The sequence below is a fragment of the Cavia porcellus genome, unplaced genomic scaffold (genome assembly GCF_034190915.1).
Source record: "Cavia porcellus strain 051 isolate PalLab524CR breed Dunkin Hartley unplaced genomic scaffold, mCavPor4.1 scaffold_29, whole genome shotgun sequence".
NCBI lineage: Eukaryota > Metazoa > Chordata > Mammalia > Rodentia > Caviidae > Cavia > Cavia porcellus.
Genome location: NW_026947512.1, coordinates 12999540 through 13026574, shown reverse-complemented (window position 1 = coordinate 13026574; position 27035 = coordinate 12999540). Strand labels below are relative to the sequence as shown.

Below are 27035 nucleotides of genomic sequence, written 5' to 3'. Positions count from 1 at the left end.
TCAAACAATGAAAGAGAAAAAATAAAAAACAAAAACAAAACCGCCACCACCACAACAACAACAAAAAAACAAACCACAGAGACAGAGACAGAGAGATCTACTTCCAGGTTTGCCTGGAGACAGAATCCCAAACCATTTCCACCTATCCCAGCAAGTCAGAAGTAGCTTTTTGGTGGGGCAGTGGATAATCTCAGCAACCCTGCATTTTCTGACTGACACCAGACTCATATGGCAAGCCACCATTCAAACACCTTCAATGAGTCTGAGCCCACCTGGGAGCCACTAGGTGGAGTCTGCAGCAGGTAAGAGTTCTGATCTAAGCTGGTCCATCTCCAAGATGGCACAAGACCAATTGTTGTGTCCTGTAGGAGGGCTGAGCCTTCTGCATTCACCACCAGCCACTATAGTTCTTCACATCTACTGCTCCTCTCCAGTGCCCCATCTCTCTGTGGAGGGCTCTAGGGCCATCACCATCACCCTCACCATGTAGCAGCAGGTTTAAACTGCTCTTCTCATGCAGTGAGTCCTGTGTCAGGGAGAGGGTACTGCTGCTACTTCCTTCTTCTTCATTGAAGTTTCTCTCTTCACTCCCTTCATGGGCTTCAATTCACACTTTAGAATCTTCCTGGGTAGGGGACCGTCTTCCTTCTTCTTGTCTTCCTCATGTTGCTATGCTCCAATGTCTGGACAGCACCTCTGTGAGGTTCTTTCTCTGCTACTTAACAGTCTACCAGCTTGGTCTCCACCTGCAAAACTTTGAATGGACCGGGAGTGTGGTTCAGTGCCACAGCACCTGTCTGGCCTATATGGAACTGTTTTCAGTCTGCATCTAGCTTTCTTCCTGGGCCAGGCACCATGGTCTGGTCCACTGCCAAACAGCTGCTCATGTCTCCTCCCAAGAGTCGCCTCCAGCCAGGGCCCACGATGCTGACGAGAAGTCTGCACGAGCAGAGGGATGTGGTGAATGCAGCTAAGGAGGTGGGGAGTACATGAGGGTCACTCCAGTTACCACCAGGGCCAACACCATGCACATGGATACTTCCAGCTCCTCCTTAGCTATCATTTAGTGAGGGTTTTTCTTCACTGTAACTTTCAGTATTTCTATGTGATGGATATTTATTGGTCTACTAATGTTGTCAAAGAAATAAAAGACAAAAATGACCTACTAATTAGTGTATCTGGTAATGTAATAAGAATATATCAGTGTAGTAACAATATTCCTTAAGAATTAGCTGAGCATATTTTTAGTTCTATAGTTTTTCCTTTTTTGTTGAAATTAAGTATGGATTTGCTACCAACCATTAGACACTTCCTTTGTGAGATGAAACAAAGGATACAAAGTCTAAACAGTGTTGAGAGTTCTAAATCTTATGTGTTACATTCAAATGTTTGTCGTATTCATAGTAAACCATGAATGATGAATGGGGGGTTGGAAGAAAAAATTTCAGACTGAGAGAGTAGAGTTTCTTGTCATGCTGTGAAACGGCAAAAAGACCCTCACAAGATACATGGAGCCCAGTAATCTTGGACTCCCTCACTTCCAGAACTGGCAGAAATCTTTTCTTTAAAAATTTTCTATCTCTTATATTCTGTTATAGCAGCAGAAAAGGGGATAAAGAAAACAAGGGTATTATTAAATTACCTATTTCACCATCTGTAGTGTATTAATGAGTATTCTCCAGAGAAACAGACCAACAGCATGTGTATATATGTCAAACAAGTTTGAATATAAAGAGTGATTCATAATTACAAAGCCTAGCAAGTTCAAAATCTGCAAGGTGGGCAGTCAGACAAGAGCCTCAGGAAAGCCAGTGTTCAGCTACAGTCCAAGGGCAGTATGATGTAGACTAGGAAAAGCTGGTCCTTCAAAGGAAGAAAGAAGTCTACTCAACTACTGGAGAATTCTCCCGCTCAAGGAAGGCTGGCCTTTTGGTTCTGTATTGGCCTTCAGCTGGTTGAGTGAGGCCTGTCCACACTCGTGGAGGCCAGTTGACTTACACTTCATGAATTTAAAAGATACTCACAAATTTAAAAGTTAATTTCATTCAGTAACACCTGCTATTAATAACATAAAACCCTAGAGTATATGACCACATATGTGAGAACCCAGTTGTCCAGACAATTTAACACATAAGATTAACTATTACAGACTATTTCTGTTTACCCTTGTTACATCTGTTCTTGTGTTCTGAAGGGTTTTCTCTGTGGAAATATTCTAGTTTTTGGAATATTTAAGGACATATGTATTAATTGATTCTAATGTCAATTCTTTGTTAAGAAGAGGACTTTCTTTATAGTGAAGTTATGTTTTAAATAGACATGGATAGTTCTCCCAATAGCCTATATTTCAAAAATAATGTTGGCCCTTTCAAAATCACTGGTACAATCAAAAACCAAAAGTGTTGCAAGGAGTGGTTATTTTTAAAAGAAATCTCATAAGTTAAGTTGTTCTGGCTTGTGACTTGATGATAAACAAGCTCAGTAAATAGAGATCAGGATGTAAATATTTAACATACGAACTTTTCATGTTGATGAACTTACCTAAAAAAAACAATAGGGGGCTTCAGGTAGATTAAAGCCATACTGGAATTATTTCTAGGGGGAATACAGGATAGGATAAGGTTTTTCAGATTTTTCTAATAATCTGCACATTTACTTTTTTCTTATGGTTCACAGATAAAACCAATTATCTTTTGCCTTTTCAATGCAAATTGTAATTGGATGAGGCTGTGTGTGATATGAGAGAACACTATTTATTGCTGTCTTTATAAAGTTATTTATTATAAATGTAAACATATGCTGCCACCAATCAGAAATAAATTTTCTGTCAGAAAGTTTTTGAGCTAAGAGAATTTTTAAAAAAAGATAATAAACTACATTCAGAATCAAACTTTTTTTAAATTTTTTTTTTTTTTTTTTTGGTTTGGTACCAGGAATTGAATTCAGGACCTTGTGCCTGCCAGGCAGGTGCTGTGCCACTGAGCTATTTCATTGGTTCCTGTCAGTATTTTTAAATCAAGTAGTAATCAAAAAAATTCTGAGGCTTGTTTTATGGCAGCTTGATTTCATCTTTCTATAGCATAACTTCATAATTTTGGTTATGATGCTACTGATAGATAAAAAGACACTAAAAGTTATATGCAAAATAAAAAGTTATTATTAGGTAAAAGAGAAGAGAGAAGGAAGCATTAAAATGAAAATAGTGTAAGCACAAAAGCTGACCCAGCCTTTTCATTTAAACCGTTGTTAATTCTCGAGATAACCTGGCTCACATTAGGCTCAGTGACTTCTCCTGTTTTTTGGCTGTCTCTTGCAAAGGCATCTCCCCTTTGCCAAGCCAGTATTTTGACTCTCATAACCATTTAAACCTTTTACATTCTCATAGTCATTGAAATGCTTTTATCAACCAAAATGCAGTACTGGATGCATGTGCTTGTCCCACATTACAAAAAAGAGACTACACAGAGAACTTCTGAGAATTCCAGAAATGACCATATTTCCCTGTAACATCACCCCACATCTGGACCTCTGTCTCTCCGCTCCCTTTCGTAACAAAAATCCAGGCCTTCAGAAAATGGCTTGTGCTGGGTTTTTATCCCATAATATTTATGAAGTTTCTGTTATATGTAGGCACTGTTCCGTGTACTAGAAAGAAAACTAATGAGCATGTTTCCTCGGTATCCATCTTTATTTTTGACATACCACTCAGCTTCTAAGAGCCTTTTCAAGCATTTCCATCTATAGAGTCTCCCAGTGGACAAGTAGGCATTGAACTAATTTAGTGCATCTTTGGACTCACTAACTGCTCTGTTTTGCGTCCTTCCTGTTTGATGAGCTCACAAGCAACACCTTTGTTTTTTGACTTCCTTTGAGTCTTGCACAGTGTACATCAGACACTAAATATTTGAATCGATGAATGAAATACCTGTCACAAAGTGCCAGAAGACAACCTAGAACACCCTCAAAGGCTTTCTGGGGCATCGTTCTCATGCAGTTCTTTGCACATTTGGCTGCTTGCCTTCTAGCCTCAACAAACTATAAGCAAACGATTGGTACTGGGGAATGGTTTTACGTGAAAACATTCTCAGTCATTTGGACCTGGAAAATTTGAAAGTACATTACCATCTTAGCAATGTTTTCAAAATGTTGACTAGATTCCCTAAGAAATCAAGTGATATTTTTATTCTTTAAGGTAGAGAATTATGTAATAGTAACACAAAAAAAATGGTAAGAATTGGTTATCTAGAAAAATCACTTGTGTAGCTGTGTAAAACTGTGCAGTGCTCTCTATCAGAGAGAGGAGACCCAGCAAAACCCCCATTGGATCTGTAGTATTGTTAAGCTCATATTATTGGAAAGATGCTTTGTTTTCGTTACTCCAGAGTTTAAAACTTGGAGTCAGCAGCTTTATTTTAATGGTTCCAGAGGTCCTCAAATAAACCTATGATATAATTAAAAGATAGCTCTAGTTAAGGGAAGAAACATGCAGTATTTCAGTCAGGCCCCGAACTTCCCTAACAAACCTTTCAAGATACAATGAAAAGTGTTTTTTATGCAACACTTTCATTCCCTCACCTGTTGTGTGAATCTTTAAGAAAAAACTCTTGAATTAAAACTTTCTGAAATGGTCTGTTTCTTAATTTCTTAAGAGCTATAATTTTTATAAACACATTTCAGTGTTTCACATTTACACTATTGTTTTGTAATTGCTTAAATTGAATTAGATTTCTCAAAAGCTACTTAGAAAAAAATTTCAGCAAGGCTTTCCTATTGTGTTTTTCAGAAGAAAGCTGGGTTTTACAATATTATTCACATTTTGTAAACAGCTTCAATGAACCTGCACATAAAAGGTTAAATGTTTGCAGGCCATTCTTTTTTTGCTTCGAAGATCAGAGACAAATTACTATTTTTATTTTACATTCCCTTGATGAGGATAATGATAAACATCTGTCACTTCAGTGCCTTACAAAGAATCCTATTGCAATCCTATAATTTAAACAAAGAAAAAATATAGTCATACACAGCATACATTCCGAAAAGAATGATGGAGAATTTGGTTAGAGTTGAGATGAGAGAAAAGTGAGCTTATGCTCTCTACAATTACTCAGTTAAAAGAAAACTTTCACCTACGTACACTTTCACATTTATCTTGCTCATCTTCGATGTTATTGTTCGGCAAAAAATTAGAAATCAAATCTGTACCGAATCATGTGATTCCCTCTCATGTCCACTTTATTATCAGAATAAGTGTATTTCCAAAGGCTTTTAAACTATTTTGCTGAGTATTTTGGAATATTTCAATTTTTTTTTCTTTTTTACATTGAGAATTAAACTAGTATTCTTTCTTCAGTCTGAAACTTTGCTTGCTAACTGCTTCTGATCTCAAAAAGCAAGTCAGGCCCTTTTGAACATTTTGTTATGCAGAAAAGTAAAGCAAGACTGAATGTTAACAATAGTGTGAAGTGAGGAAAGTCAGTGTTTCCATATGAGAATCTGAATGGTGATATAGTTTTTCTGGTGTTTCATATCCTAAAGGTTTATTTAATACATGCAGTTTATTCTGGTTTTCTATTCTGATATAATTTACTTCCTACAAATAGCAGTACTTCAATGATTTATTTCTCATCAAATTTTTCAGATTCATTATTTTATAGATAAAACTGATTTGACTTCTTTTGGGTGTTTCATACCTATTTTACCACTAAAAAAGAAAAAGAAATTTAATTTAAAATTATATTAATTTTACTCATGTTGAACAAATTTTAGTTCTCAGAGCTTCAGCATGCTCTTCTATAGATTAATGATAGCAAGGTTCCCTATGGTGATAGTGTAAAGCTATTAGCATCATACCTGAAATACAATAAGTGCTCAGAAAATGTTCCTGGGTTAGGGAGGAGGTTGATGCTGAAGTGCTGTCACTTTTTAATGCTGAATATATTAACAAAGTCTAAGAGAGGCTAACTGAATTACACTGTCATCACTATGGAAATTTGTAAATTTTCAACTTTGACAATTCAACTGTGTTCTCATGCCTATGTATAATTTCATAATCATTTTATCATTCTCATTGTTATCAAGTAGTAGTGAACCCTAATCTTTCAACTTGGGATTTCTCTATTCCTGTAATAAGTAGGCATTCCTACTTTGGTAAACCCAATTTTAGTTTTCTTTCCACTCTTTGTTTTTTAAATTTAATTAATTAATTAATTTGCTACTGGGGATCAAACTTATGACCTCACACTTGTAGGCAGGTGCTGTGCCACTGAGCTAAATGCCTGGCCCAATTTTTTCCACTCTTATACACAACAGGGTCTGTGCTAGTTGCTGAGAAATGAGAGATAAATAAGATACAGTCTAGTTTAGGGAAAGCATAGAATTAAGATGGGTGTTAAAAAGTAAAAGGAAGTGCAGAAGACGGAGTGGTGGCAGATCTAAGGGCCCCCAGGGGTTTATCTAAAAGAGGTGGCATGGAGCAGGCTTACAAGATGAGCTATCTTCATTGATGGGCAGAGTAGTGGCCTGGGAGGGATATAAGCAAGGAGTTGCTTGTAAGAAAAGATAATAAAGGTACAGAATATAAATATGCAGTTTGTTCTTTCTTAGAGGTTTGGATTGGAAATGATTTATCTACATATTTTCCAGCTTAAGTGTTCCTAATGTGTTTTGAGAGTCAAGCAGCTCTCCATTCGTCCATGAATATTCTGTAAAGAAAGAAACTAACATTTGTTGAGGTCTTCTGCTATGTCATTTCATATACATCATCTCATTTAGCTGCCACAAGTTTTCCAGATAAGCATATTTCCATTTTAAAGAAATGCAGAACAAGTCTCAGTCATACTGAACCTGAAAGTATGAATTTGAACCTTAAAATTTGATTTTCAGATCCAATACCCTTAAAACAACATTGCAGTTGCCACTGCCTGTCTAGGGACTGGTTAGGGCTAGGGCTATGGTTTGGGTTATGGTTAGGATTAGGGTTAGCCTTAGACTTTATTGAAAAATAGTATGTATTTTTGGGCTTGGCATGGTTTTTATACCTTAGGGGGGGAAAAGTTTGGGAACATGTTTGGATTTTTTTTCATGGCTGACTTTGCCTCTTTCATTTTACCATTTCGTGGCCCTGGCTTTTGCTTGCTTTTTGCAGGTCATATTGCATGTGTGTCACAAACTAATAGCAAAAGGAAAGAATGATAGAAGAATTGCTTTACCCATGAAAGACCCCTTTTAAAGGAATTAAATAAGGAAACACAACTGTCACTTGAAATTTTCCAATCTTCCTTCTACTTTGCTGTTGTAACATGATGAGGCCTCAGATATGTCCTAATACTGTTAACCTTGCAGCTTTGTGTCATGCTGTCAGGGCTGAAATATGACAGTTAATTTTTACAGTGAGTACATATTGTTAAACATTAGTTATTTCTGGAAGAAATCTATAGAAATTGTGTAAATTCTATCTTTGTTAGTTTTTATTTTGCGGCTTATGAATATAGGCCATTTGCACATGCATATTGGTTCAGAGGAAAGACTCGTCATTTATAGACTCAGTGAGGCTTTTGAGCGTAGTGTTTGCCTACAACTGGCCCGATGATTGAAAACCTGGAAGATTAAAGCATATACGTTTCCAAAGAAAGGTACTTCATGTCCACATTGGAAACAATAAGTTATTTCTCCTTGTTACATTCATAATTAAGCCTATCTAAATACTAAAAGTTAGCCAAACCACTATCTGTATAATGTTTGAGGCCTTAGATTTTTCAACCTGACTTTAAACGGAGACCATTTGTTCTAAATTGATTTCAATGCCGAGCCAATAGTTCAGCCCTTAATGATGAAGATGCCATTCCAGCCTGGCCTCTGGTGGATAAGCCAAAATTAATTAATTCAAGTCCTGTGATACAGAAAACAGATGTGCGTCCCATGTATTGCACAAATAAATTCTGCGTGTATAGATGTGCTCTGTTTTAGTCAAAGAATAACAAGTTGGTAAGTTTTTCACAATGGAGCCAGCCTTTAGTAGTGATGATAGAAGCATGAATTTACATAACAAATTCCAGCAAATGCATGGGAGGCTGACTTATCTTCTAGATCTCTTATTTTGGCTCCCGGCTAGTCCTCAGAGATTTAGTTTGAATCAGGGCTGTTCCAATCTACAGCAGACCTAGAAGTGCCAGAATAACATCAAGGTTATTTCTAATCTATGGAATCCCTGGAGACTCCTCCCAGAGGTTTACATCTGTATTGTATGTATGGATTGCTTCTTTGGCCAGCTTGCAAATGGCTTAAGATTAGATTGTTCCCCAGAGGTGCAGTTGTTAGGTACACTGTTGTTTGGTTACTCATTTCAGCATTCATTCAGACATGGAATACTTCCCTTTGTTAGAACATGGCAGGCTAAAAAGAAGAACAATAACTGCTGCATCTTGATCTCTTTTCAGAATTAATTGATGGGAGATAAGCTAAAATTTCAATCATATCACGGTGTAAACTTAAAGTATGCTAAGCAAAAGTTGATTGTTTGATAATGTCTACTGTGTTATTACTCTGAGCAAATATGAGATAATTCATGCTTTATTTTGTTTCCTTTCTGTTAGACTGAAAATGATGAAAACGGCCAAACAGAAAACTTTTCCATGGACCCACAATTGGAGAGGCAAGTGGAGACAATTCGCAACCTTGTGGACTCCTACATGTCTATTATCAACAAATGCATACGAGATTTAATTCCCAAAACGATAATGCACCTTATGATCAATAATGTAAGTGATTACAAACTATCTCCTTTAACATTCAACCCATCTGAGTGTAGACACTGAGCACATTTGCTTGAGTGTCTTTGTGATGACTGCATAACTAAAATACCTGGGTTCATAATTTTTCTTTAAAGAGGGAAAAAAAATAAAACAAAACAAAACTACAAGAAAAACAAGAAACAAAAGAGACAAACAACAATAACAAAAAACCCAAAACGATGACAATATAGGCCTTCAAAACAAGGTGATAAGAACTTAACAAAAGTTGTTATTTTGTATAGTTAATTTCAAAAGAGTTACTCAGATTACCAGATATACACATGTAAAATTGATCTAATCCTGTGAATGTTAACATCATACCACAGTGATATATGTACACTCATGTTTATAGCAGCACAATTTCTAATAGCCAGATCTTGGAAACACCCAATGCCCTTCAACTAAGGAATGGAGAAAAAAGACTGAGTTCATAATTTTTCCTTTACGAGTGGTAAGTGATCAATGAAAGAGAATTTAGTAGAGAAAGCAAGACTTCTAGCTAACGAGCTGAGGTGCTCTTCTCTAGAAGGCTGAGACTTTACAACAATAATGCAGAATAAAACTACTATAATTCATGGTCATGATGTAAGAAAATTCAAACCCAACAATGAAATCAGATGTGCTGACTCCTAGACCTTGAGGTTAAAGACCAAAGATACTTTATCCTGCACACACATATATACACTATTAATATGAACTTCATCTTGTATAAGCTTTGAAGTGCTATTTTAACTTTAAAAAGGGCATCTTTCCTTCTCTCCTTGTCTATAAAGTCAGTTTTGCTTAAAGGATGATGTAACCACAAATCTCAAAATATCCTGATGTACTAGCAATAAATGGAATTATATTATCCAGAATCTTTCTTTTCAGTTATCTGTAGGCCTGTGGATGTGGTACTTATTTAAGCAGTCTGGTTTGGTTCTTTTGGTAGCACTACAAGTTATTACAGAAATTATCTTTTAAATAAGAAGGCTATTCTGAGGTGTTTTATGATATGCTCTTCTGAATCATCACAAGGAAAATATCTTAATTTTTCCCAGTTATTACCTAAGAGCATTATTTTACTTAAGTCACCAATGTATTATGAACATTGACTGTAAGAAATCAGAATCTGACGGTAAAATAGTGACAGTCTCAAACTAGAATTCAGAAGAAACCTGATTCTTAACCTAGGTGTATTACAGACTCTGTAGGAAGTGTGTTGGACTTGGCAATTTGTTTCAGAAGACAATATATATGACAGTTACTAGGAGAAATATAAGCACAAGAAATCAATATTGTTGTCTATCCTTTAGCCATACATCGATTGATTTCAAAATTTCAAATTTAAATGTGGCAGTCCATTTATTGTCCATGATCTCTATATTTCTTGACTCTAAGAAGCCCCCAAAATGTGGACAACCTTGTTTTTTATTTATTTTTTATGGGGGAGGAGTACCAGGAATCAAACTCAGGACCTGAGACTTGCCAGGCAGACAATGTGCCATTAAGCTATATCCTCGACCCTGAACCTTCATTTTTAAATACCTTTCCCCTCCTCTTCCCTCTCCCCATCTCTATCAAGTTTCCTTTAACTATTTTCGTATACATTTCATGTATTTGAGCAAGATTAACAGAATGCTTTGAAGTCTAAGTGCAGGTAAGCAATAAATTGGAAATGTAAGAACTATGAATTGTATTGTTTTACTGGATCAGTGGCCTGTTGTGTGGCCTGAAGCAAATCGTTTAACCCTTCTGAGCTGAAGTCGTCTCTACAATTTTAGTCAAAACACCGAGGTATCCCTGAGAACTGTCAGGAGAATATAGTAAGTGTGGCTCTGAGCCATTTAGAAAAATCTAAAGTACTAAACAAATAGTCTGCGTATTTTTTAAATTACCCTCTTAACTTTGCTTAAATGAATTCAGGTTGTTTTGCTGTGGTATATCCAGGCATTTGCTTATTTAAACGTCTCCCTGATTAAGGATCATTTATCTTTTCACTGTTTTACCAAGAGTCATTAGTACTGCCATCGGTTCAAACGCTCCTTTGCCCCCGCTATATTAAATCATCAGCACAGGAAATAGCACTTCCTGTCTATAGCTGTTTGGAGTAGGCTGACACAAATTAGTTAAAAGGGGGAAAAATCCTATTGTAAATCTATCCTACTTTCACCTTCTCAAGAAAAACACACACCACATACCCATACATGCAAAGAAACATAGGCGCAATTTCCCTAACTCCTCACTGCTGTGCTGCTCACTTTAATGAAATGGCTAAACCCCCACCTCCAGACAGTGTCCCTGGCAGTCAGGCTCTGCTAGTTGTCTTGAGAGAGACCTCACAGAAGAGTCATGAGAACAGAGACTTCAATTAAGATCTGGTCGCCAAGGTCAAACCTTGAAACCGAGATTAATAGGAATGGGGAGGAGGTAAAAGTGCCGTGTGATGCTTGAATTCTTATGAAATTATAGTTACCTCTGTTTGAATTGTAAATTTTTGTTTCTACCAGACATTTGTTTTACATTTCTAGAATAAATGCTTGAGTATTATGTTTTTCACTATACATGTATAATTTTTATATTTAACATACATTACATACTTTAAGTTATGTGTGTAATTTCTGTGTCTGTGAAACTATGTCTCTTTTAAAAAATGTTCTCATAGTTGCACAACTCACAACTTTTCACTGGACTGAACACCAACTTTTTCTTCTTTCCACACGTGCAAACAAGGAAATAAATAGCAAACGCCCAGCACTGCGCCATGCAGATGTGCCGGTGTTTTTATTTGACTTAAGGTGAAGATATCCTCAACTAGAAAACTGATAGCTTGACTCTTAACTCTGAATTCCACCCACCAAACTGAGCTGCTTCTATAAATGGCTTTTGTATTCCTCCAGAACCAATAAATACCCAAAATGGGGTTCTCTATTTCTTTCTGCTCAACCAGAAACAGGCTACGGCCTTTCCTCTTTGAAATGGGGCAGGCTGCCCTGCCTTCTGCAAAGGAATATGCTTCAGCCAACTTTCATAAAGTTCAGAATTTGTTGGGCAGTTTCCTTTGAAAGTTTACATTAAGGGCTCTGCCACTCAGGTCTCCATATGGAATTGTTTAAGAAGTTGAAAGCCCAGCAATAAATGCCTTGCCTCAGACATACTGTAAGCCTTTGTCTACTGAAACGCAGCAGCTGTTTCATTACTTAAACATACCAGGTAACAGCAGCACAAAGAAACCCCATGTTTATGAGAGGCCATCGTTATGGACAAGCTACGGCTAAAGAAGCAGGGCTTTGCTCACGACCTTCACGCTAGCGCCCAGAAAGCACTCCACGCAAGCCCATTTTGAGGGCCTTGCCTCTGCAGCTTGCCCTATCAGAAGCTCCTTACCAGAAGAGGTGGCGAAGTGGCAGATAATTCCCTTAGAATCCCTCTGACAACCACCCCACTGGATACCCATTGATTCCCCAGGTTATAAATGAAGACACTGGGGCTCCAAGAGGTTAAATGACTTGCCCAAGCCCACACAGCTGGGGGTGGCAGAGTCTAGACTGAGACTCAGGTCTGCTCACTTTCTGACTGATGCTATCTGCATGGCCGTCTGCATGTCAACACCATATAAAGCGAACACAGGGTTGCAACATTAAGTTCAGTCTTTGCAGACTGGAGCTCCCCCTCCCCCCGCCCCGCCGCCATGTCCTCCACAGGCTGTAGCCCCAGTTACCTTCCCAGAGGGTTAATTTTACTTGAAGATCTAATTAGGGTTTGTTTGACTATGAAAACAATGTTTTAAATCTGAACGCATTGTGTCTCCTATTCAAAGAAACCCAAAGAATACAGAATCAAATGTAAAAGCCTTTATGGATTCTTTTTAAAAACCAGATATAAAACCTGGAGGCATTTCACACTCAGAATGCCGGCAAGCAGCAGCTGGACCCCTGGAGGTCCACATTCCCTCTCCTGGGCTATTGACTCTTGGGTGGAAAATTGGTAACAGGTGCCCTAGCTTCAAAACTTACTGTATAGCTTTAACGTGTATGAAGTAAAGTGTTATTTTAAGTGGTCATTATTTGAGTGGAAAATATATCTTAAATACCAGATCTTTAGACTATTGATCTGTTTCCACAGCTCAAAACTTCAGCTCTCTGCTTAAGAGAAAGTTTACAACCCTAGGCCCCTCAATCCCCGCTCCTGCCTCCACCATGTCAAAGGTCCCCTAATTGATTTCTTAACCCATGGCTAGTTCTACCAGTTTATGAACTTTGGAATCACAGAGTATGTGTCTTTTTGTGTCTTAATTTCTTTTGCCCAACATTATATTTGTAAGTGGAGGTTACTTGTGAAGAAGGAAAACTTGACTAGGTCATTAGCAGAACCAAATTCCTAGGGAAAAGATAGAAGCCTTAAGTAGATCTACGAAAATTGTGAGATGTAAAATTCCAACCAGGACCCTGTCCCTAAAACTAACTAATAAAATTGAACTTCGGAGTGCAAGTGTCTCTGTGTCGTGTGAAGGAGAGAAATCACGGTGTTCCATAAAGCAACTCTGTCTAGAACTTGAGAGATTTTAAGGAAATGGTCTCCCTGGCAACTGAGCTATACAAAAACCCTCAAAATGTCTCTTCTGTTGGTGAAGTCATTAAAATGATCTCAGTCATAACAAAGAAGGTCTAAAATCCAAACATATTATAGGTTGCTAGAGAAGGGTTAAAGCAAGGAAGAGGAAAACATGTGGAACATTTTTAATGACTTCACATTCCTTTACACTGAGCAGTGTGGTATGGTGTAGCCGTGCCTGTTTATCTAGCCTGGAGAGTTTGAGCTGGAACAGGGTTTCATATGTGAGAATTTTTGCAAAGCCTACAAAGATGTAGAGGTTATAAGGTGTTATAATTAAAAGCATGAAGATTGTTTCGAATCCCGTGTCCAAGTATAATGCATTTGTTATGTTCTATGAAGTATTTTCTAAATGCTATCACCTACATGGGAGCCTTTTGACCTCTTACTGTCTTGCAGAATCCCTGACTTAAGGACTTATAACACTGTCTCTGAAGTATCTGGAAACCTCCCCCCCCATACCCCACCTCACCTTATTCCAAACTCCAGCCACATCATCATAGGCTGTCAAAAGGAGAAAGTCTTTCTTAAATTTTGCTTAAATGCAAAATAAAGTGTAAACCTATGCTCTATGTTTAACTACATCACTTAATAGCTGTACTATTGCAATAGCTTTCTATTGTTCTTCTTCTACATACCTATACTGATTCAAGTCTACACAAAGAAAAGCAATGTTTATTTATTCAGCACTAACTGGCGGCAAGGTACCTTATACACATTCACAGCTCTCATAATGCCTATGGTATCCCTGTTTTACAGCTGAAGAACCTGAGTCTCAAAGGTAAGTAGCACTGCTAGGGTGCAAATACAGGTCTGTCTCATTATGAAGCCTGTGTTCTTTGTCCATGTGAGGGGTGGTTCTTTTCCTCATTATTAACACCATATTACTTCAGATTATGCCAAAAGATTTTGGGTAGTAGGCAAGTTTTAGTGCATAACACTTGGATGTGGAAGAGTCAGGGCAAGTCTTTGATCAAAATGCTGAAATAGCCCTTTACTGCTTTATTCCATGGTTCGACAGTTGATTCTCATTTCAGATCTGCTTTAAATCTATTCTTGGAAGAATCTTATTTTAAATTGTATTTAATAGACCTTAAGCTTTACTCCAGCAAGATGTAAAGCTCCAAAGAACTAACTTAACTGTTGGTCAATGCCAGGAAAATTGTCTGGTTTTGAGTATTAACTTGTAATACATTTCCAAACACATGCACACATCCAGCAGTGGGAGGTTTGTGTGAATGTCCATGCCTCCTTGGGCACCTGCAAGTGTATTTAGAAGTGAGTATATCTTCAGTGAGGGTAATAGCATATTCCTAAAGCCAAACTGACTGCCATTCCTCTAAATCTAGCTTTCTTTTGTATCATTTGATTCTCTATTCTTCATTCAACCAAATGTCAGTAATTGTGTCCTCTTTGCTCCTTGCTTTCTTGCCCTTCATGAACAAATATCACCCAGTCCAGTTGGTTTTTCCTTTATAATGTCATTTACGTGTACACATCTTTTTTATTCCACTGCGTCACTGCTAAATTCCATTGTCTACAGTAGCCTCCTAACGAACCTTTATACTACACTTGCTAATTCTTTTCAATCCCATCCAGATTAATTCCTCTAAAAATTTCTTATTGTTTCATTTACATGCTTAAAAACTTCTCACCACTTCCCATGCCAAGTATATACAGTTCAAAACTTCCTTAGCACTCAAGACCTCTACATTTTGCCAAATTGACTTAGCATAACTATCAGAAACTTTCTACCCCACCAGAGAGTTCCCTGAATATGCACTGTGTATTAGGTTGCTGCCACATATGAGTCACTGTTGGCTCAGCAAATACAAAAAGCATGCAGGAACACTTTTTATGTTGCCACTGTGATGCTATGAAGTTAGCCGGTCTTTTAATTAGAATTATTTACATGTTTTGATGTCTTTAAAAAACAATGAAATTGTGTAACCATTTCTGAGTTACAAATTTAACTATGACACAGAAGTCTTGAGCATCTGACAGGTCTCTATCACCTATCTGTCCTTAAAGTAATTAAGTACACTGGCTTTCAACCTTTTTTTTTTAAACTATTAAGTGACTGTAGATAACATTTAGCTGTCTCATGTTGCAGTGTATTATATCTTTCATTTTTTCTGATAAGCTTTTTTGGTAAATCAACCTGCAAGATATATATGAGAGGCAGAGAGAGATTCTATATTTAATAAATATCTATTTATGGATGCTACTTCTACTTTTGAGAGAACTTAAAATTCAAAATCTTACAGTTTTCCAGTGATTTTCATAAACGCCATCTGAAGCATGAGAATGCTCAGGAATGCAAAATGTGTGGTACTACACAGGGATTTTTTTTTTTTTTGGTCACCATCTTCTACTGAAAATTTTCCTCTCACATCATGATTCCTTCCTTCCTTTCTCCTCTAGTCCAGGTAATCTTAGGCCACTCTATGGGGACATTTGATAGGCCCTGTTTTGGAGGTGGCAGGGTTTAGTTTTTCTTCCACTCATCTTTGTTGCCCTTCTATGTTGACAGACAGAAGACAGAGGGAAAACCCCTACTCACACCAGCGTTAGAGAGAAGCTAATGATTAAAATAAGAGCACGCAGATGCTTGGTGCTTTGTTTCCTCCAGGGGGGACAACGCACACTTTGTTTATAGGCTGTAGATGCCACAGCCATGTTTCCATCCTTCAGTGACTCACCAGTCCCCATTTGTATTTTTCTGTGGTGATGTGACAGGTTAAAGACTTCATAAATTCAGAACTCCTAGCCCAGTTATATTCTTCAGAGGACCAAAACACTCTGATGGAGGAATCTGCTGAGCAGGCTCAGCGCCGAGACGAGATGCTTCGAATGTACCAAGCCTTGAAAGAAGCCCTAGTGATCATTGGTGACATCAACACGGCCACTGTGTCCACCCCAGCACCACCTCCGGTAGATGACTCCTGGATCCAGCACTCTCGAAGGTAGGGACATGGTCCCACAGCACCTTGAGGGTCCTGTATGTGCTGGTACCCTTCTCTGCAAATGTTTTCCCAAACCATTGTGAACCTAAAGTGGGAAAAGGGAGGGGGGGATCTATTCAAGTTTAAGAGTTAGAGGACTGAGCAGGGCAGATTATACTAACTCTTTTCAAAAATAAGCACAGTGCATCTGCTTCCAATGGAATCATATACAGCCATTAAAATGAAATTGCCAGCTCAGTATATTGCCAAATGAAGGTTAATTAACCTGAAGTTCTATAAAATGGGAGTTGTAGAACATTATGTTGTATTCTGCAATGTACAAAACACTAACTTATGCATAGATGGAAGGTGTACACTTGTTCAGGTGTCAAGTGTAATTAAAAGGAGCACTCCAGAAACTACTGCTGGTTGGCTCCTCAGAGTAGAGGAAGAAGAGGAGGGAAACTTTCTTTCACCATTCACCCTTTCAGACTTTTTGCTGTCATAAAATGTGTCTGAATTACACAGCCAACAATGTTTTCAAAAAATGGTCTGGAAATGATATAACTTTTTTGAAGGTTAATTCAGAGAGAAACTGGGGTGGGCAAATGATGAACTGTCTTTTTCTTCAGGTCACCTCCTCCAAGCCCCACAACCCAGAGGAGGCCTACGCTCAGCACTCCGCTCACGAGACCCACGTCAGGCCGAGGACCAGCTCCTGCCATTCCCTCTCCAGGCCCCCACTCGGGGGCTCCCCCAGTCCCATTTCGTCCTGGACCCTTACCTCCTTTTCCCAACAGCAGCGACTCCTTCGGAGCACCTCCACAGGTCCCCTCTAGGCCCACAAGGGCCCCACCCAGCGTTCCAAGGTAAGGAGCAGGCATGGGTAAGGAGGCTCCTTGGCTCTCTTCTCATGGTGTGACAGACAAAATGTATTGGAAAAAGAAAATCACAAACATCTGACCATACGCATTTCCAGTTTTCACCCTGGTAGGGGGTGTGCAGAAAAATTGCTGAGTTTATTAGATAATGTAAGACCCAATATGTGGTCATCAAAGCCTCTTGTGGCACAAATGAAATGAGATTAAAAAAAAAAAAACTGGATCCCAGTGAATGACATTTTGGCAGCTGCTAGCTGAACATGACTGAGGGCTTTGTGGCTGGGCTGTGGCACGCTCTGTGCTCCATAGGTCGTGAGCACTTCTCGGGTTGAGACCCTGTCCCTTCCATTTCCAAAGGAACTGCAGCAAATCCATGACCTGAGGAGTTCCACCCATCTTCCCTCTGCACTGTGATTCTTACACCCAAATAACTCTAGCTTGATCGTGAACTAAGTGCAATCCATCCACCTGCTGGTCTACAATTTTTTAAACTACCCACAGTAATTTCAATGTAGACATAATGGTTGCTTAGACACTAATAGTATATGCAACTGAACGTTCTACATTCTACGTCACACATTTTGCCAATTATTAGCAAGTTTTCAGGATTAACCAGTGTAGCAGATGAGTAAAGGAATCTCAAACATAAAAAAAAATTGGAGCTATATTCTCATCTTCAGACAATTTACAAACAAATAAGTACAATAAATATAATCTGAGATTTTTAAAAGATAAGATATTCTGGGCTCTTCTTCTCCAAAATCAGAAATTTTAAAACGAGTGAATATTAGCCTCTACTGATTTTTTTAAATTCAGAGCATTAGAATATTTATAAGCTCCCTCACAGAGCTTATAAATGTGTGCCATAAAGACAAAAGGGCCAGGTGCTCCCCCAGAAAGCTGAAGTCATCTCTCCCTCTGGTTGTGAAGCTCACATTTTAGGCTGCTAGGATTAAGCGATGAAAAGAAGGGAATTGCAGACCAATAGACAAAGGGGACGGGAGGCATAGCATAGAGTTTGGCGTAAAAAGAACTGGGCTGCCCTAGATCCTGAGCAACTCATTTAACTCTTGAGACAGGAGTTCCTCATCTGTGACACAGGAAGAACAAAACAAACCAACAGAAAAAAAAACCAGAGATTTTGCTCAAAGAAAGTAAGCACTTGAAAGAGTTTGATAAACTCATAGTTGTTACGAGTGCCATTACTTTGGTCCTAATGCCAATCCTATTTTTTGTCTCTAAATTCAGTTAGCTTGGCTAATAATGTATTGGACCTGAGCTAAATTTCTAATATTAGTACCCTAGGAGAAATAGTTAGCATGCATTGTGTTTTCAGTATATGTTAGGCATGGTCTTCAAAGCCTTGAATACACACTGCTTAAAATCATAAAACGACCCAATAAAATAGGTTACTATCCACATTTAACAGACAGGCACTGAGGGTAAGCCCCTCACCCAAGACGCATAGCCCAGGCCCTAGTGGAGATGAGCTTTCATTCCAGGCAATCTGCCCCCAGAGCCCAGTTTCCCACCCTTGATAACACGGTGTTCTCAGCCTCATTGCTACGACGGTTTTCTGGCTACCCTGTGCATCCTAAGATGTTTAGCCGCATCTCTGACCTCTGCCCGTTAGTTGTCAGGCGCTTTCTCCCAGTTATGGCCACTGAAAATAACTTTAGACACTGCCACTGTCCCTCAGGAGAGTAAAATCCCTTTCTGCTTTAGAACTACTGTGCCACATTATTCAAAAAAGAACTTCCCTTCCATGTTTAAAAAAAAAAAGTTTCAGCTAGATGAAGTTTGGTGTTTTAGAAAACTCACATTCACTGGGAAAATGTCTGCTATTGTGCCAGGAAAGTGTGGAGGCCACTGGGAGAAGAGGTTTTGACGGTGGGAAGGCTGGGGTCTCTAAAGGAACCCGAAAGTCTGCTGTTTTGTCTGTTTAGCCATGCGAAGGAACCACAGCGGTCTGGTGGTAGTGGGGCGGGGCGGTGAACACGAGTGTCTTGCCTGCTTGCTTGACTGCTTTACTTTTAGATTTCAGATAAGCCAGCTTGTCAATACTTTTCAAGAAAAACCAGCATTTGAATTCTAAACTGATTGTTAAGCAGGGTGGGGTCCCCTTGGTATTTTCCAGCTTGCAGGCAACAGCAAGCAGTCTGGCGGGAACCAGCCGCCAGTGCTGGATGGCAGGTTGAAGGAGAGTGTGTTGGGAGATTTGTAGGTCGACAGTTGCACAGTTCAAAATTTCTAGAATACTCACAAGTTAGAACCAGACCTACCTCTATCTAGCCTTGCAGAGAGTCCCAAATTTGAAACAGAAATGAGAGTACAGAGTGCAAGAGGAAAGCTGGTCGCTTTGTGCTGAGCCTTCAAATTTCAGTGCCAATTCAGTGCATGGGGAGGGAAATCCCTTTGGCGGGGGTGTCACCTGAGAGACAGCAAGAAAAACTCTGTCAGGATCCTTATGCCTATTAAAGTTCAGCTTTAGATGGAGAATTCTGACCACATAAAGTCTGTTTTCAATAAAAGCCAAAGCAGGAATCCTACCAAATGCAACCCAGAAACAGGGTTTAAGATTTCAAAAAGAGAGAGAATGAGAGGGGAAAAAAATGAAGAAAGCTCTTATTGAAATGTCACCTTGTTCTGCTTATTTATATACTCTCTTTCCTTCCGTGATTTGCCTCCATTTTATCTATTAAAAACTAAAAACGCTGAAATGCCATTATCCATCATCTCCAGGAAAACAATCCTTAGCTTTCCAAGACAGAAGTTTGATTTTTTTTTAAAGTTCTTTGCTTTAAAGAAAGAGAAAGGGTCCTTTCTCTTTTTTCTGAAACTAGAAACTCATAATGTGACAAGAAAACACAGAAGTGTCCCCACAACTCCTTCCGGGTTTTAATATTGCCAAGACAATATCTGAACTTTTAGAGGGAAGAGATTCTGCCAATTCATGTGCGGCTCTGGGTAGTTTTCCTCATGACTTTATTAGCAAGCTATGATCTTGACTTTTACAAACACATCTATTTTTACTTTGACCCTATTTAAAGGTAATCAACGACCTTACAACAGTACAGAACCCGTGAGTGTCCTTCTTTTTTTAAGTGTTGTTATTACACTTATGCATCCCAAGGAAAGGGGAGAGAAAGCCGAGAGGTGATGGAGTCATTTTTGGCTCAGCTTCTCCGCTGCTCAAGCTGTTCTGGTGAACATGCGTGGAGCCCGTGGTGAGGGAGCAGGAAACAGTGCAAGCTGTGTGCTGTTTTAATTAATTCCACCTGAGCCAGGAGAGCGTCTCTATCCCACAGAGACCCACTGGTACGGATGCTTCTGTCATAACTAAATAGAGTGGACACAAAACTAGGATTTGTGGAACGATTTTTCCTGCCAGAATATCTGGATTGCTCTCTCATCTCATATTCCCATTCAGCTTTTCTGAAGGGCCAGACTTAACCATTTGAAAATTCACACCAGCCATGTGTTTGTTTAGCAAGATGATACTAAGCAGACTTCACCACCTCTTTAGGGTCCCTGTACTCTTCACTGAAGATTTTCATCTTCATCAGACATTAACTTTAAAGCTGATGGAGCTATTTTCAGTTACAGCTTCTTAAAATTAGTTTATTGGAAATCATAGTTTTTGACATTAACAGAACAAAGTAACTCAATCAGGGTGTGTTTTTCCTGGCAATAGCTGACTCTGGCATTATTTCACTCATTTGTCTTCTCCCTTTTCCTTGGACAGAGCTATTCTGAAATGGTCAAAGGGAATAGAGGGTGGAAGGAAGAGTCTCTGTCCAAGGCAGAACTAACCCCATTTACCTCATCACTCAAAAAAAAAAAAAAAAAAAGTTGAAAAATAAAAGTACTTTCTTCAAATACTCCTTGTTCACCAACTCTGATGTCTTTTAAAAATGGAAAAATTAAATCATTCCAAAGGATTTGGCTTTTGCAGTAGCTCATCCATGTGATGGAAATGGTCTCTGGTGAGCAAATGCCTTGATGAAGTTGATGTGCACGTCTCCTGTGTACCATCAAGACTACGCCAGAGCTTCTCACGTAGGTCCTGGCCCTCACGCACGGCTTCCGTGATTCTACGTGATGCACGTACTAGAAGTCTCATACAATCCCGTGTTTTCAATAATCTATGTCTAACCGGTACCAAAAGGTTTAGAAATGCCTCTACAGAGACAATCAGTGCACGCACATGCTTTTGTTTACCAATAAGAGAAACATTTAGTTATCCTTCTAATTTAGTTTTTAGGTTAAACTAGATGGCCTGCAGTGCTGCGCCTCTTTGTTTGATATGTTGGTGTTCCTGACAGTAGCTGCAAATACCTTTTGTGTGATGTAAGAGCTTGTTTTGTGTTTTCAGTCAAGTTTCCCAAATTCTGAGTGAGTGCAAACTCATGATTCTCACATGTGTCTTTGCATCCCTCCTCGTGTCAAGGTTTGGTGCTGTGAAGGATGAAGCCGCTGAGCCTTGAAGTTGGGGGCTTGAGTGTGCATGGAAATTAAGGAGCCTGTGTGAGTGGGCTGGTCTGAGTCCCCACAGGCCTGTCCTGGACGAGTCCTGATTTGCTCTCTGCTCAATGGTCCCCTAAAAGTGTGACTCTTAGCAGCAAAGTGCCTCACAAACAAAACATGGACTCACCTTGTGATTTGTGATGTCAGCCACAAGGCTTCTGCTTTCCTCACTGTCCACCCACACTAAAGAAAATATCTTTTAAAATTGTAATTAGATATTCTGATATTTCAGTGAACTGCTTTGTAGCAACTAAAAGCCAAGCAAAATTTTTTTTCAGAGTATAACTGCCAAGAAAGAAACGACTTGGGGTTTTCTTTTAATATTTAAGGCATCTTGTGAGGCAACCATGTTACAAAACTTGTTATTGAAAGCCCCAACTGTAATTAATAATTTGTTGCAGGTTTACCATGAGTTGTCATGATGCTTAATATACTTTAATGAAAATAGAATTCTGGGCACATGCTGTTCATGAAAAATAAGTGTTCAATATAGTTTAAGCCCCTCAATTAAAAATCCCATCAAAAGCCTCATTCAAATTCTTTCATGATTCTGGTTGTAATACAGTATTTTGGTGAAATGAATCATGGTTAATGTCAAAGTTTTTCATTTTTCAGGTCTTGGTTTTCAGTCTGGTGTAAGTGAAAGTAAAATTAGTTCGGTGGTTTCCTTCTTGGGTCTAGCAAACTTGAGACTACTTTACACAAACATCTCCATCCTGCCGCAGCTGAGATGCCTGGCAGCCTGTTTAGGCGAGACCAGGACGCAGAATGCAAAGGTCGTGAAGGTCAGAGCTGGGGAGCTTTGCAGAAGTGGACATCGGTTTGCTTTTGTGTTTTGTTTTCAGTGTGCCCTTTATCTTACTTTTCCAAATATTTGATGTCGCAGGAGTGTAAGAGACAAAGGAAAATTAAAAAGCATTTATACAAGGCAAAGCACAAGTAACATAAATGCAGGCAGAAGGCAGTAAATCTAACACTATGCTGCTGTTAGCCTGCTGGAAACCGACATGAAGTTAACCAAACACAACTGCTTCCCCGTCCCATGTCCCATGACAAATAATGGCAAATAGCTCTGTCATTGTTCTCTTTGGGGCTCTAAATTGCTAAGCTTCAATCACTAAAAGAGCAGCCTGTCTGAGTTTTGGGGAGCCCAGCCCTGCCCTCAGCTTCACCTGATGGATAGATGAAGACAGACAGCATCTGGCCGAGGAGCCAGTGAAAAATGTGCTCCTAATGATTATTCTTCATGTGGCCGGTCAGCTGCACACTGTCACGAGTCGGAATCTGCTGAGTGTCCCTATATGCAAGTTGATATCAGCTCAAAGAAAAGAGCTCTTCTACCCAGTGGAGGCAGACAACAGACTTGTAGACACACACAGCCTAGTTCTTCTGTTTCATCACTATGCTCTTTTATTTCCTTCGCTGTAAGAAAAGGATGATTTTACAGGGAAACCTTCACAGTCAGACAGTGCTGATTAGGAGGTATGTTTTTCAGTGGCTTCAGAAGTTTATGGCACACAATTCATGGCACTTTCCTCTCTGAACTTCATCCAAGCAGAAAACTTTAAGAATGAGCTCTTGGAAGCATTTCCCTTTCCTTTGACTTATCAGCTACAATGAAACATTAAAAGAGAAATTTAAATGACACTTACCAGACTTGGTTTAGCCTATAAAAGCCAGGAAATTTAAAATGAAAATGTAAATGCCGCATCTTTCCCTAAGACTGTGCCTTAAATGTCTACCTCCAACAATGTGAGAAAGGAGCTGAAGATTTAGCTGCAAGTTTGATGGCTTTTGCCTGTTTGTCATTACTTTATTGCTGCTTAAAAACAGAGTTTTAAAATGCCCGACATCGAAATTCTTTAGCTTACTTGTGCCAACATATTGTAAGCATTGTCTGGGGAACCTCCGAATCTAAACACATATTTACACCCTTTAGTTGCCAAATGAAATCCATCTGGCTTACCAAATGCAGTTGCCAGGAGAATATTATACTTTGAGTCCAACGAGTATTTTCAGAGAGGGGGAAGGGAAGGCGGAACTGGAGAGTCCCTGGCGTTGGGAGAATCTGCATGTTTATTGATGCCACATTACTTAAGTATTTAGATGAAGTTTAGATCACATGGCAACTCAGGCCAAAAATAGAATTCCTACCCAGGGCAGAGTCTAAAGCCACAAGATATTTAGGCGGCTTCATCTTGGCCTGGTACTTTTCTTTTGCTTCTGGCTGCTGCTCAGGTATCAGAGCCACATGATAGGCAAAACCACAAATACCAAGGGCTCCAGTCTCTTATTTTTAACTATTCCCATGAGCACTGAGAAATGTCCACTTCTGTTTTCCAGTCAAAATTATCAGTTCACATAAATTGTAGAACACATTCCATTCAAAGACCAGGAAAAAAAAACCATTTAATCAAAAGGACAAGTAGCAAAATTCTCAGTTGCTCAAAAGCAGTGGCAGGGCTCCTAACTTCAGCTACTCAGAGATACAGCAAACTTTCAGCTCTTCACAAAACGAACTCTTCCTGTATTGAGAAAATAAGGCAAAGTGTAAATACACTTCTTGCTGCTCAAATAGGAGAGATTTCTAAGTATCCTCCTTCCCTTCCATTGGTTTTGGTTTTTATTTTGGTTTTGGTGGAGAAAGGAATGCAGAAACTAAGCGTGAGCATAAGGTCAAGATAGGATAAGTGCAAACTAGATACACCGCCACAGAAACATTCTGAGCTGTTGATGATTCTGAAAACTAAGATAAGGAGAGTGAAAAGGCCTCAGGTGGCTTCAGATATGATTGAGGAACGGTCTTGGTTTATAGTCAAGTATGTCATTTGTCTTAGCCATGTAAATAAGGACCTCCATTTGGTTTCAGACTTTAAGGCACTACCATCTAGATTTGTATTTCATCTACATCCTCATACATAATATTTATTTGAAACATTTCCTTTATCCAAATAGCACTATACACCTCATCTGCAATGAGACATTTTATGGAGTAGGATATAACAAAGACTTCTAAAAGCATTTTGCTGTTCACAGGTCTATGATAAAATTATTTCACTTGGAAATGCATACTTACATAATTAATAATGCATATTCTGGACCATGTTAGTTTAAGTTTATATTAGGTTCTTTTCAAAGTCAATGTTAAGAGTGAATGAAATCTTTCCTTCAAGTAAACCTCTTTTTAATCATTGTGCCTGAGGATCTACACTAGAAAATCTACCCTACTCTTGAATTAGAATAACATTCATTGAGAAAAACCTATAAAAACTAAATGTTTATACAATACTGATATTTTTAAAACATTTTTTTCTGCTTCTCAGTAGTGTTGGAAAATATTTTAATAGCTAAAATAATAAAACTTCATGTGAGGCAAGTTCTACAATATCTTAATTATTGCCTCTTAGGGTAGAAATAGTAAGAACTATTATGAGTGTGTTGACTAGAGAAACCATTGCAGTAATTTCTCCCCACACATCTAGGCCTGAAGTCAAAACGAAATCCATATTCCACAAGTTATTTGCATAAAAAAGGACTTCTAATTTAGCTGGTACAATAATAGCAGTGGAAAAAGTCCTTGTGCCTCATCAGGAGACTTTCGTTAACTTGTTTAAATGCTCTGTCATTCATTCACTTTAGGGATCTGTCCTGAGAGATGTTTGCATAACTGCTTGAGTTGTTTTAATCTTTCTAACCTTCTAAATCTCTGCATTACCATCTTAATACTTGAAAGTCAGTAAAGTATATTCAAAGCTCATTTATAAAGCAATAATATCTTTGTCAAAATACATTGAAATAATGTTTCACATTTTGCTTAAAATTTTTGTGTACTGAAATCAATTGATTGCATCTGGCAGATTTCTTGTTTTCTTATCGATACAGGATCTTTTCTCCACATGAAGCTACTTGCTATACATTGTTCATTGACAATGTTGTAGGGAATTAAGCAACAAAAGGCAGCACCCATGCCCAAAACTACTGCTATTACATTGCCCCAAAGTCCTCCTGCCTGAAGAGCAAGGATTTCAGTATAATATTCTAAAAGGTCACAAGGAATCTTTGAAATTTATAAATAGTTTCTACAAGCTATCTGTAGTTTTCAGGTAAAATACTATTTTTGTCACTAAAGCTTGCATTCCTAGTTTTTTTTGTGTGTGTGTGGGTTTCATATTCTTATTAAAATTAAGGTGCATTTTAAAATACAAAAAATATGTAATTGATTAAGGAAGATAGCCCTGACTGTCATATCTAGTTCAGAAAGCAATACTGAAGTGTAAAAGTAAAAGTTTCAAAATATACCTCTTCCCTGCTGTCTCATTGCACCCCTCACTGTACCCCTGTCCTGATTTCCTTTGTCCAGGCCCTCAGCTGGGCCCTGCACACAATTATATAGAACAGCCTTGCTCTGGTTACTTATGTCGGACACCTGCCGTCTAGCTGTGTTTGGCAGGCCAGCAGGATGAGGTAATAATCAGAAGAAAATGTTCTGGTTCTCTGGCCTCATCCACGTACGACATTATTCAAAACAGTTCTCAGTGGGTGAGAACGGAGCTGCTCTGAGATCTCTTGTTCTAATGTTCTGCAGGAGTCTGGAGGAATGTAACTGTAAACGTTTTTTATTCCTTCTAGAATAATGGAAATATAAATGATATCTGCTATCCTTTCAGAAGTATTTACTGACAGGAGAATGTGGAAATGGGACCCTCTCATTTAGAAACATTTTGGCTTTCCTTTCTGGAAGTTCAGCCTTTCTTAAACACTTCTCCATGGTCCTTACTGGGTACATTTTTTCCTAAAGCGTATTTTGCGAACGATTTCTCTAGGATGACAGCAGTCTTTGTAAGACAGATGCCTAAAGGACATATGGTTTCCATAGATTTTTCGTCTAGACTAGCTTTATTTAGTGATTTTTGGTCTGAATTGATCTAGTTAAAAGTTTCTGCAAGAGCTTGTATAAAAGTTTTAAATGTGAGCCATACCATTAAGGTGTAAAACAAAAAGTTTGACTTTTTATTGGCAAGACATTAAAGGCATTGGTTGAAAATTTCCTTCAGGTTAAGCAGTTGTGATCATCTTGTATGCCCACCACTCATTCCTGCCAACCCCAAAGCACTGTCCAAAAGAGAGAGGCCTCCCCTAAGAATCAAATCACTTAAACTCCTACTTTTCATTGTTTTCCTGAGTAAATTCTTTGTGTTCCAGTCCGTGTGTGTATGTGTGTATGTGTGTGTGTGTGTGTGTGTGTGTGTGTGTGTGTGTGCGTGTGTTAGAAAGCTTTAATTCTTTCTGCACACTCTTTA

General features: G+C 38.7%; 1 protein-coding gene across 6 annotated transcripts in view; it reads left to right on the top strand.

Moving 5' to 3' along the window:
• The window catches only part of Dnm3 (dynamin 3), a 548406-nt gene that overhangs the window by 503680 nt on the left and 17691 nt on the right, over positions 1–27035 (top strand). For 4 of the 6 annotated variants that reach the window (XM_063239982.1, XM_063239981.1, XM_063239980.1 and 1 more), the window contains 3 exons: positions 8592–8756; positions 16122–16348; positions 16960–17196. In XM_063239982.1, coding sequence (XP_063096052.1) covers positions 8592–8756; positions 16122–16348; positions 16960–17196 — 629 coding nt within the window. Of the gene's footprint in view, positions 1–8591; positions 8757–16121; positions 16349–16959; positions 17197–21658; positions 22267–27035 lie in introns of those variants that run through there. The other 2 variants (XM_063239984.1, XM_063239983.1) reach the window with 1 other exon arrangement.